At 47.7% G+C, this 11,958-nt stretch overlaps 1 protein-coding gene across 1 annotated transcript in view; it reads right to left on the bottom strand.

Moving 5' to 3' along the window:
* Positions 1-126: 126 nt before the first annotated feature.
* The window catches only part of LOC104127085 (D-beta-hydroxybutyrate dehydrogenase, mitochondrial), a 17,503-nt gene continuing 5,671 nt past the window's right edge, over positions 127-11,958 (bottom strand). The window contains exons 2-5 of the mRNA XM_035895271.1: positions 8,225-8,366; positions 4,066-4,218; positions 1,903-2,380; positions 127-280 (exon numbers count right to left, since the gene is read on the bottom strand). Coding sequence (XP_035751164.1) covers positions 253-280; positions 1,903-2,380; positions 4,066-4,218; positions 8,225-8,330 — 765 coding nt within the window. The 5' untranslated portion in view covers positions 8,331-8,366 and the 3' untranslated portion in view covers positions 127-252. The remainder of the gene's footprint in view (positions 281-1,902; positions 2,381-4,065; positions 4,219-8,224; positions 8,367-11,958) is intronic.

The following is an 11,958-nucleotide window of genomic DNA, read 5'->3' as shown; positions in this document are numbered from 1 at the left end:
GAACCACCACCACCACCTCCTTTATTACTGAGCCCAATTAAATCCCTATCTCAGATGCAAAGTAGATGGGAAAAACAATGTAGAAATGAGCACTGGAGACACAGACATGTGCTTCACAAATCTCACAGTTTATTTTTCTCTCTGTGCAAATCAGTGCTACTTAAGCATTACTCACATTTCACAGTGCAGGGGTCAGAAGTGATTACAACACTGCTTAAGCTGCAGTTCAGTGGGATTGTTCCAAGTCCAGGATCACAGACAATCTCCACGTGCTGATGATCTGGAATAAAAAAGAACTGCACAGCCAGCATTTCCAGCAGTTCTTACTTGTAATACAAGCTACCTCCATGGCATCTCCAAGGGAAGGCTACTTTCCTCCCCAGGCATCATTCACGGCTGCATGCAGACTCCAAACATTTACAGCCAGTGGCACAGAAAAAGTTTATGGCGCAGTTTCCAAGTCAGAGCTAGCAGAGACAGATGAGGAAAGAGCAAACAATAAGCTCTTCCCATAGTCACTTAATCTCCCATAGGACAAAACAGAACACAGTTTAGCAGTAGAAGGGAAAGCTGGTCCCTAGAGCGAGAGGGTAGTGTCCCAGCCTGGCCAGCAGTGCCCACTGGCTGCTCCATTAGTGGTCACCACTGGGACAGAGGGAACAGGGCATGAAGCCAGGCAGCCCCAGCACTTGGAAAAATTATTGAAATCCCTGTATATGGCCAACAGGAGAGACCCTTGGGAATACTGTGCAAAAGTAGCTTGTACCAGTTATCAGGAAGTTGTCTGAGGAGACAATCACATGTGACATGGAAATTTCATTGTGCAATATTAAAAAAAGGAAACGTGTCACTTAAAGCACCCTTCCAGAGCTCATGATCAGGCCACACTGGCTGGACAGTGGCCCTGTCACTGTTTCAAGTGCAGAAGAGATGAAACCAAAAAACTGGTTTGGGAAAGCAAAAGCAGCTCCCTCACCAGCAAGAGGGAGCCTAGGACAGGGCAGAGATGTGGGCGAAGCAGGGGGGAAGGCTGGACAGTCTCTGTACCACAGCTGAGTAGTTCAGGCACCGGTACCTAAGGTAGCAGTCAGAGGAGCCAAATTTTTTTGCTACATGAGATTCAAGCCTGTCCTACAAAGCTCATCAGTAATGGGTGGAGAGAGGCTGCAAGTCCCAGCATCCACATGGACTGACTGAGGGATGGCTCAGACCTCACTCGTTATTAGAAGGGCTTTCCCCTGCCCAGCCTGTCTGTGGTCACTGGGTCTGGCAGCTCCTGGCCACAGTGCTGGGAGGGAAGAACCCTTCTTTGTTGGGATCTTACCCCACCAAGCTAGGTAATGAGGCTGTTTAGAGGCAGTGTTGCTGTTTCCCTGGAAAGAGCAGACAGTCACATTGCAGCAGAGCTTCCTAACAGTATCACTAGAACAACGGAAGGCTGTGACTGACCCATTTTCAATCAAATAGAAAACTGCTTTTGTTTCCCATTTTAGTTTCTCCCTTCGAGACATCTCATAGCAACAGCTTTGCTTTGCTATTAGCAGCCTGTCCTTGTTAGGAAAGCAAGAGCCCATTAATGAGCCAAATTTATCACTGGGGGAACTCTGCTGACCTAATTGCACTAGCCACATATTTGACCTATTGCATTAGCCTTCCTCTGCCTCCTCCACAGTGAAAAGGAAAACACCTTTCTTTTTTTCAGGGGATACAAAGAGCAAGACTTAGGAAAAAAAAAACCGCAAAGCGCCGTGCTCTTCTCAGCATCCCACCACACAAGACTTGAAGCCATCGAGTGAAAAGCACAGGTGCCTACAGGGGATATGCATCAGCAATGGGTGCGGACAGCCCTGACTAAGTCAGACGTATGAGCACTGGAAGGGTGCCTGAAGGATGGCCACTTACAGGGTGGCTCCAGGGATGTAAAGCCAGTCGGCAATGGCAGTGGGCAGGTGAGTCATGACTTGCAGCCTCACCCACCAGTAGGTCTCCATGGGATTGTAACGGTTGTCCGGGTGCGTGGCAGTGAGCGCATGGGTGATGTCATTCAAGACCAGAGACATGTCCTTCAGGCCACTGTTAATGAAGGACTTCATCAGGGCCACGTGGCAAGTGAAATACTCCCTCCCATAGTCCTCCCGCACAGTGTCGCTGGCTCCGCTCCACAGTGCCTCGGCCTGCTTGTTGATGCCGTCCGCTGTCAGGATGCCTGTGGCTGCCACGAAGTTACTGGGCTCAATGAGGATGACTCGGACACCCCACCGGTACATCTCCTGCCGGAGGCAGTCAGAGAATGCTGCCACGCCAAACTTGGAAATGCAATAGCAGGAGCGAGATGGACTCACCATCCGTCCCAACATGCTGGTGATATTCACCACACGGCCTAGAGAGAAAAGAGCAGGGAGAGAGAATGGGCTGCAGAACAAGCAGCCAGAACATCCCAGTAAAAAGGTGCTTTGTTGGATGATGCTGATTTGTAAAGTCTGAATCTTGAAGAGGTGTTCAAATCCCTGTCAAGGAGCCCCTCCTGACTCAAGCAAGGCTCGCCCCTGCTCTGACCTCCTCCATGGATGGTACACATGCCTGCCTCTGTATTAAAAAGGATTTACAAAGCAAAGACATTTCCCTCCTAATTTCCAAGCATGGCTGTACCCAGATCTTTTGAGGCTACTAGCTCTCACATCAGTGTGCCCCACTACTGTGTCTTCTAGAGAAGGGTTCAAGCTCTCAGCTAGCAGGATTATGAACTGAAAAGCGCACAACACAGTGTGATGCCATACAAGTGTTCTGCTTCTTTCTGTAATCATGACAGCTCATTTGCAGCCACTCTGCCTAACACAGCTACATGCTTCTAGACCTGAGCTGGATGGCAGAGAACCAGCAGAGGTTTCTTCAAACTGCAGCATGAGCAGCACAGCCTGCTCACCCAGCTGGCTGGCCAGGAGCACCTAGGGTGCTACCAGCCTGGGACAAACAGAGAGGACACTTAACGTGCTGCTGTCTACGAGGCAAAGAGCAATTATCTTAACTCCCACCAGCAGCCCATGCCAGCCTGATTGCAGAGCTCTAGCAGCTTGTGTTAGACCATGCACTGCCTAGGGGCAGTGACAGCAGTGGTCACTCCTCTGTGGGTGGCTCTGTCCTTCCCCAAGACTTGTACAGTTATGGTTTCAGATGGACTTACAAACAGGCCCTTGAAATCTCATCAGCTATTTTTACAGAGAGGATTTTCACAGCCATGGAGCATGACACCCTTCTGCAGCTTGAAATTTTAGCCGAGAAACAAGCGTGTGGCTCTGCTCTCTCATTCCAGACTTAAATGCAGCTTGGAGGGACTGTGAGAACCACCTTCTGACCTGATGGGTAAACTACCTTCTGTAGTAAGATGGGGCTGTTTAGTGGGTATGTACTTACTTTCTGGAAATGGTATCTGAGCAATCTTCTCAATATAACCCCTTTCTGCCCTCACAGAACACACAGCTGTGCCAGCATTCTCCCACACATGCTAAATAAAGAAGCTTTTCAGAGTTTTGCCCATACATATCTTTTTTCTTTTCTTTAATAAAACAAAGACTTTGGATAATACTCTGGTCTTGTAAGATATCTGAAATGGCTGTTACTGACCCTCATTTGCTCCACCACTACCACTCTGCAATCAACTATGAATTGAATAACATGAAGGGGGAAGATTCAGTTATCCAAATATAAGCACTTGGCAGACTTTGGAGGCCAGAAGTATCTTGTCTGGCCTCCAGTCACTTTTTCTAAAGGTGGCCTGGGGTCCTGTGTCATATCTGCCAGCACTGCATGAAGGCCTCTGATATCTTGGAATATTTAAAATAGCACTTGCTGTGTAGGTACCTGGACTGCCCCCAGAGTGGCCCATGCCACTGCATGCTTACAAAGCACTTTGAACCCTGCTGTCTAGTTTGTCTGCATGCCTCAGACACCCTCCTTGGACTGCACAGGCATTCCTCGAAGCAGAGTCTGAGTCATGATTTTTAGCTACATCTCTTTGCTGTGCTGCAAAAGCCCTCTCTGAGTCTTGCCACACTGCCCAGCACATACCTTTAGCTCTGCGAATGAGGGGCAGGAAAGCCTTTGTCACCCTCACAGTGCCCCACAGGTTGATCTCTGCCACCTTCTTGTAGTCGTCTAAACTTGCAAATTCTACCTCTCCGAAGGTCGAGACGCCAGCATTGTTCACCAGGCCCCACAGACCTGCAGACAAACACATGGTGAAAGAGTGGAATGAGGAAGAGTGTCACAGAGAAGCAACTTTCCTTGTTGTTCAAAGTAACCCAACCCCCTGACAAAGAACTGGGCACTTTTGTAGAAAAAAGTTGTAGAGAAAAACCAGCAAGGAGATAAAATACACCCTTGGTATACCAGAAGCAAAGCCAGCAGGGCTTGTTTGGAGTGCCAGGGAGAGTGATGGGGTCATGCAAGCATTGTCTCTCTGCATGTCTCCTCTAAGGTCAAATGCTGTCCTAGGGCTTTGGTCGGCTGGATCTGGCTGGCCCTCTCTTATGCTTGCTGTTGGTCCCAGATTTGTCTTCACTCAGTGACTTTATCATGGCTTTTGCAGTTTGGAGAGGGCTGGACTTTCCCTCAATTTTTTTTTTTTTAAAAAAAAAAAAAAAAAAGGAAGGAAGGAAAAAAAATATCTCTGATTTCTAAATCCCCTTCACAACTCTGACTCACTGTTTCAGAGAATGCACGGTACTGATCTGCAGGTTTCAGGCCCAGTTAACAGCTGCTGTATCTTAGTTCAGGCATTTGGTTTACCTCATTCCTAACTATAGGAGAAAGATGGAAAACTCACAACCAACCCTTAAAGCTACTAGAATTTAAAAATTAGTATCTTTTGTGCATGCAGTCCTGTCAAAACTAAATTGACTGCGCTTACCAAGAGCTTCTGCACTGAGCCCCTTACATGTCCAGGACTTAGCAGGTCACTGAGGACTTGACCCTTCAAGCGGTTACTGCAGGAGTCCCAGTGGCAAACATTTGTAGGACTGAGTCCATACTTTGTGAATTTGATGAAGCACAGTACTGTGCAGCCATAAACTGCAGAAGGAACAAACAGAATAGCTGAAACAAAGTAATAGTTACTCCTCCTTAGATGTCCTGCCATACACCATGGTTATTTTTCACTGTGTAAGTACCCAGCTGGAGTTGGGGCCCCTTTCCTTCCTCCGACCTTCATCTTGCCACCAAGAACACACATGGGGCTAAGAAGGAGTCTTCATGTCCAGGGAGCTCTGACATTGCTATCAAAAGCAGCCATGTCACGCCACCCTGTTGATAAAACTTATCAAGCGCGTTCTCAAATTTTTTTGGGCTGTTTGCCCTGCCTCTGCTCCATAGCTTCCCTGCCCTGATGTGTGAAAGTCTTAATAACTTCCGGCCTATATTTATTCATGCTCAGATAGTAACCATGTATTGCACTGAACAAAGCCCTCTAAGCAAACTGCAATATTCCATCATTGCCCAATAAATACCAATGGAATTTATCCTCCCGGTGCATTTAAAACCACCAACATGCCCTTGCTAGACTGGGTCTCTACTCTCACAGCAGCCCTAGTAACCCTGCCCTGTTTCCAGCTAAGTCCATTTTCCCTGAAGGCTGCTGACCAGCTGTGCAGCACAGACCAGAGAAGGTCATGTCCTGCTCAGTGATAATAGTGCATTAACCATTCCCTCATGGCCTGTCCCAGAACAGATTTGCCCATTATAGCTGCCACCATTCCCTCATCTCCCACCTCTCACATGGTGATCCCAGCACCCCTTCTGCCCTGCACACCTGTCTCTGACGGGCAGCGGTGAATATTGTTCCAGTTCACTGGCCTACAGCTCTATCTTCTTCCAGAACAACCCTTTCCCAATCCCCACCAGGCTGCAACAGCCCCAGGGGCTGCTGGGGATAACAGCTAAGTCATGGCCTGCAGCAAAAGCCAAGAAAACATCTTGCTCACCTATCCTTACTTTCATTTTTATTAATTCAAGTTTCTGAATGCTGCAATCAGGTAGTCCTACTCCTGCTCTGCCCAAGATTCCCTGCCTATAGCAGCTGCACTTACTGAAGCTGCCAGCTTTAATGGGTCAAGGTAAGTCTGAAATTCACACTCATCTGGCAGCCAGCACAGCATCTCAGGCTCTAATCGCTAGCAGGAGGACCATGGAAACAGGGCATCCGATGGTATGATTTCACCAGTAACAAGAAGCTACGCAGAACAAATTTGGCAGGGATTTACCAAAGACCACAAACGACTTCAACTGCCAGTCCCAAACTAACTTCTGCAGAGTATTCCCGATTCTGAATTTCTGTACAATTTCACATTTCTTGACTTAGGAGGTTAGATTCAGGGACGTTCATGAAAACATTATTTACAATAGTTCATTCTTGGAATTGCATTACTCACTGATCAAGTCACGTTACGTACAGAACAAAGTGCTGATAGCTACCCAGTCACAGGGCTGCTTGCTGGACAGCAGTGTGTTTACTGAGCAGAGCCTTATCACTATTATTTCTTTAGTGTCAACAATACAGTGGGAACTGCGTAAGATTGAAAACAAACAGGGGCACTCCTATCGAAATGAGTTTAGCCTTATGTACACAGCACAGGGAGAAGAGGTAGAAGTGTACAGCCCAAGAACTGTTCTGCACTAGCTCCTCTGGGGCCACACTCAGCGTGCAACAAGCACCTCTGTGCAAAGCACCCCAGTCTCAATAGTCTCTATGTTCCAGCACTTATTTATGGAGCACTATTTATTGGCAAGCCCCAAACCACAGCCACACTCGTGGGCCTAAAAAGAGGTCTTTCTGCTTTGCACACTGTGCTGGAGCAAACAGCCATGGGCTAAGGCTCTCAAGAGCAGGAGGAACCGGTCCAACTTGCTGATCGAGGGTGCAAGACTTCTCTGTCCCTGCTACACACACAGTTTTGCAAACACTGCTGCATTTACAGAAGCGACAGAACTACTCCCTTACAAGCTTTCACTCAGTGGGAAATGGCTCTGTGCCACCACTGCTGTTGCTGGGCTCTTCAGGAAAAGCTTGAGAAGCTGTGAAATGTGTGACAAGGGCTGGGTGAGTGAGTAGGAAGAAAAAATCATGCAGAGAGAACATGTGTGGGATCAGAGCTTGTACGTAACTCGGTTACATTTCATATGCTTGTTTTCAGAGGAAGGGTGTGCTCACGTAATTTGCATGAAAATTAGAGCTATTATTTACTAGCTTTATACTTGCTGTGAACAAAGACAGGCCCAGGGCAGTCTCATCCAAGCAACCACCCTCCAGCCACATGGCCCTTAAATCCTGGAGCCACAGACGTGAAGCTTGAGTCCACCCTCAGCCTGGGTCTACAGCTGCTGTCCAGCTTGCTCCTTGCAGACAGTCTGCAGAGAAACCTGTGCAGGGCAAGAAGCCTCACAACCTCACCACGCTGTAAGAGGCTAGGTGGTATCACACCAGGCTCGGACTGCAAGCTCACATCCACTGCCAAACCACTTCCAAGAAGGAAAAAAGCATGCAGAAGGGACTCCTATCTTCTTTTGCGTGCTCCTAGGGCCCATGAGTTGGACTCATGCTTGAAGCGGCATGTGGATTAAGGTGGTCTATGCCAAGCTGATCCTGGATTCTGCCTCACATCACCTCTGGGATGTTGCATGGCAAACTGAAAGCACGGATTGACCTGGCTGAAGAATAATCCAGGTTTCGGGGCAGGTCAGTTTTGTGCTCCAGCACTGCATTCAATTACACAAACAGGTTGTACCAGCACAGCAGAGGGGACTGCAGTAAACAGCCAGGGCCCCGTCACCTCTTCACTAGCAGGGTCACTACAGAAAGGTCTGCATGAGCCAGGCCGCAGCAGGAACACCATGAGGGGAACCAGGCTCTGTCCACCTTATGCCTTTCACAAACACTTTAAAGACACAGGCTCTTGTGGGCTTGCTGCCACTCATAAGGTATGTTAGAGCCTAATCCTTCAGCCAATCTTGGTCTCTTTCCATGTGGCCGGCACATCAACAGCAAGACAATTCTCCTCACTGACCCGGGTACAGCACTGCCTGACTGCTAGTCACAGGCCTCCAGGCTCGTTAACCCTCTCTTGGTGGTGCAGAGAGGGAACGACCTGGCCAGCGCATGGCCTGCTCTGTAGGGAGGATTCTGCGAGCACAGCGAAGAGCCAGCTGTGATGGAAAAACAAAGATTCCCACATACCTTTCTCTGGCTTCTTCAGGGTCCTCTTCACGAAATCCACAGCCTGAGCCACCTCCTGGTCACTGCACACATCCATCTGTAGCACCTTCATGCGATCTGACTTCATGTTCTTCAGCTCCCTGGCTCCTTCTCCATTCTCATCCTGCTCAGCAGAAAAGAAAGATGTCTCGCCAAGATGGACAAGGAACAGTAATGCAGCTTGGGGCCAGGCATGGAGAGGAAATAGAAGCTATTGAAATTATTGAAATAAAACTGGTGCACACAAACAGGCATGCGAGCCGCATGAATCCTATTCCCTCCAGCACAGCCCCTATAATTGCACCAGTGATCCACTGCTCTAAAAGAGCTGAAAAGTCCCTGCTGTTTGCTCCTCACATGGAGGGTTTCACATCAGTAACACTGTCAAATACTGCGCCAGCCTGCGATAACCATGGGTGACTCTCCGCTGCCTGTGTCCATGCTCTACAGGTAACATAGCAAACACTTGTACATAAATCAGTCAGATTTTCTAGGCTTACAAGCAAAAGCCTAATTAGGCACCATACTCATCTCATTCCAAAATACTGCCTGGCTTCTAATGAAATAGTATTGTCAAACCACTTTGGAAACAAGACAGCAGGGACACCTTTGGCATGCCTTACGGCAAATAGTCTGATGCTGCAGGATACAGCAGGAAACATTTACAGCCAAATCTATATAATAATAATATTTTGTCTTACTACACAGCAGAATGGGATGCACAGGAATACATGCACAGTGGAGATCTGCCACACAATGACAAGATTATAGACATGAGCCATAAAAGGAGGAGATTCTGGCTGAAGAAGCAAGAACAAGTCTCTTTCGTTTTTTTTTTTTTCCTCACCACTATAAGAACATGATGGCTCTGCTTTCCTTTCTATCCTTTTCCTTTTTTTTCCCCCCTCTGTTGCTATCATTAGAGATTCTGTTACTATTGTGTTGGGTTTTTTTGCTTAGTCAAACCTAAACACAATTCCAATTCCAAATTTTACCTGGTTCCTTCCAGAGCAGATTGCTGCCTAGGCCTTACAGCCTTGTTTGGGTGGTATATCGCAAGCACAGGTGAAAAGAGCATGGATCAGCCATGCAGTTCCATAGCAGGCTCGAGATTTAATTCACCAAACTACTCTCTGAATCACGGGCTCTGCCTCGTTAGGGAGGAAGAAGTTATGAATTGGTGAGTCACCACGCCTGGCTGCCACTCTTCCTTTAGCACTTGATACCAACTCCCACAGCACAAGGGCAAACAAGGCAAGCAACCCTCCCACAGTCACCTGCTCAGCTGTCTCTGCAGCCAGGCTGATATAAAAAAAACCACGTAACCGCCTAATTTTTCTATATGTATCTCAGGCTATTTAATAAATATAGTATACAACATCTCACCTCCACCTTCAGTCCAGTGAACAATGATGTGTAATGAAGGAGAAGAGCTAAAATGTCCACCACAGCCTTGAGCAAAACAGGGTAGCTCTCTTAAAAATCAATATATAGTTACACCGGAGCTGTGACAGAAGTAGGGATGAGTTTCTGGCCCCATGGCTGCGTATCATTTCAGAGCTGACTTATTTCCAGGTATCACAAAAACAGCAAAGAAAAACTTGAAGCTTTTATAATGCACATCGAACACGGTGACATGCTGTGTCTAGCCCTCTTATCTAGCCACAAAAAGAATCTCAGAAAGTGGCATTACAAGTAGTTAATAACGTAGTCACCAAAATATTATATTCCCTTTGAAATGGGTGAGAGTTGTGTAATGCCTTACTATATTTCTAGAAGATGCTCTTGCATCCGAGTTATACAAAGCAACTTTCAGCTACTTCACAGTGAATAAAGTGGAGCCAATTCAGCTTGTAAAGCAAGAGCTTTACTGTATCTATATAGAAACAAAACCTTAACTGTATCTGTACTCAAGTACCAGTTGGCATTTCAGAGCACTGAAAGCACCTTTCATAGAATCATAGAATGGTTTGGGTTGGAAGGGACCTTTAAAGGTCATCTAGTCCATCCCCCTGCAGTGAGCTGGGACATCTTCGACTGGATCAGGTTGCTCAGAGCCTCATCCAACCTGACCTTGAATATTTCCAAGGACAAGGCATCTACCACCTATCTGGGCTACCTGTTCCAGTGTTTCACCACCCTCATTGTAAAAAAAAAAAAAAAAAAAAAAAAAAAAAAAAAAAAGGTCTTCCTTAAATCTCGTCTGAATCTACCCTCTTTTAGTTTAAAATCATTACCCCTTGTCCGATCACATCAAGCCCTGCTAAAAAGTCTGTCCCTGACTTTCTCATAGGCCCCCTGTAAGTACAGAAAGGCTGCAATAAGGTCTCCCTGCAGCCTTCTCTTCTCCAGGCTGAACAAGCCCAGCTCTCTCAGCCTGTCCTCACAGGAGAGGTGCTCCAGCCCTCGGATCATTTTTGTGGCCTACTCTGGACCCGCTCCAACATGCATGTTTCCCTGCATGTTTTTTAATCTTTCATAATCCTTATAAACCAAACAAGAAATACTTCCACGGGTTTTTGAGAAACAAAGTCACAGGCCAGCAACTTCAATATCCAGTATAAATAGCTTGTATTAATCATACTGAAATTAATTTTCCCCCATCACCAATGCAACTCAGTCTGCAAAGTTATGTTCCCAGCTACAATTTACTCATTGTTGACAAAACATATTGATTTTGGAAGACTGACTTCAAAATGCAGTATCAATTGGAACCACTTTTCGTAGTTGTAGACACCACCTCAGCTACTATTTAACTGTAAAATTGCTTAACTCTTATGTCCAGAAAACCTCTTCACAAATGAAGCAGCCATGTATTTTTATGGGACGAAGTGAACATCATCCTATGTTCTATGGTCTTCAGGGGCTGTAACCACATTCCCTGTTTCAATACCCACATGGTACTTCCTCCTTGCTTTTTAAATGGTGGATTTTCTGACTGGGAAAATAGCTGGAGCAGTTCCTGTGGCAGCAGCCAGGCTGTCCTCCCTGGGATGGCCTTCGTGGCCTTGGGACTCACCAGCAGGAGCCACACAGCAGTGCGAGTCAAGTGGGGTCCTGGCAGCAATGGCCCAACTGCTCCTGCAAAACCTCTCTCCCCCTCCCTTTGCCGTCATTTTTTTTTGGTCTGATTTTCATCCTCTCAGAGAATCTCCCAGCTTCCTCTTCCCAGTTCCATCAGTGTTGAAAGCTGCCCTGCTCCAGCCCAGCTTGCTGCCCAAGTACTCTCCAGAGAGGCTTTCAGTGGGACTTTGCCATTTCCTCCCAGCTATCTCATTTCCCCCGGTTATCCTGCCCCCGCAGCCCAGCACGGCTCTGCCCACCCCACCCCACCCTCTGCCTCGCAGGGCCGGGCCCCCCCCCAGCCACTCAAGCCCTCTCCACCCAGCAGAGCAGCCTTGCTCCCGCTGTCGGCGGCCTCCCCTTCCCCTCACTCACCCCTCTCCCCTGCTCTGCTTTGGAGGATCCCAATGCGGCTGGTGCTGAGGGACAGGCAGATCACACCATGGCCTGCTTAGCTGAGAGCCCTCCTGTAACCCATGGAGGCACGGCCTTTTCTCAGGGAAGCTCGTGGGATTCGGGATTAGGTCCTGGCAAGCACTTGGGCACCTGCAGCGAGGTGTCAGTGGGAATCAGGAAGCCCCAAACACGATGCTGAACACCCACAGATGCAGCTGGCTCACTCCGTCTGCGCCAGTTCCCCCCCCGCCACTGCC

This window comes from Egretta garzetta, unplaced genomic scaffold (genome assembly GCF_000687185.1).
Source record: "Egretta garzetta isolate BGI_Z169 unplaced genomic scaffold, ASM68718v1 scaffold425, whole genome shotgun sequence".
NCBI classification, from domain to species: domain Eukaryota; kingdom Metazoa; phylum Chordata; class Aves; order Pelecaniformes; family Ardeidae; genus Egretta; species Egretta garzetta.
The sequence above is the reverse complement of the archived record's forward strand: the minus strand, read 5'-3'. Positions and strand labels throughout refer to the sequence as shown.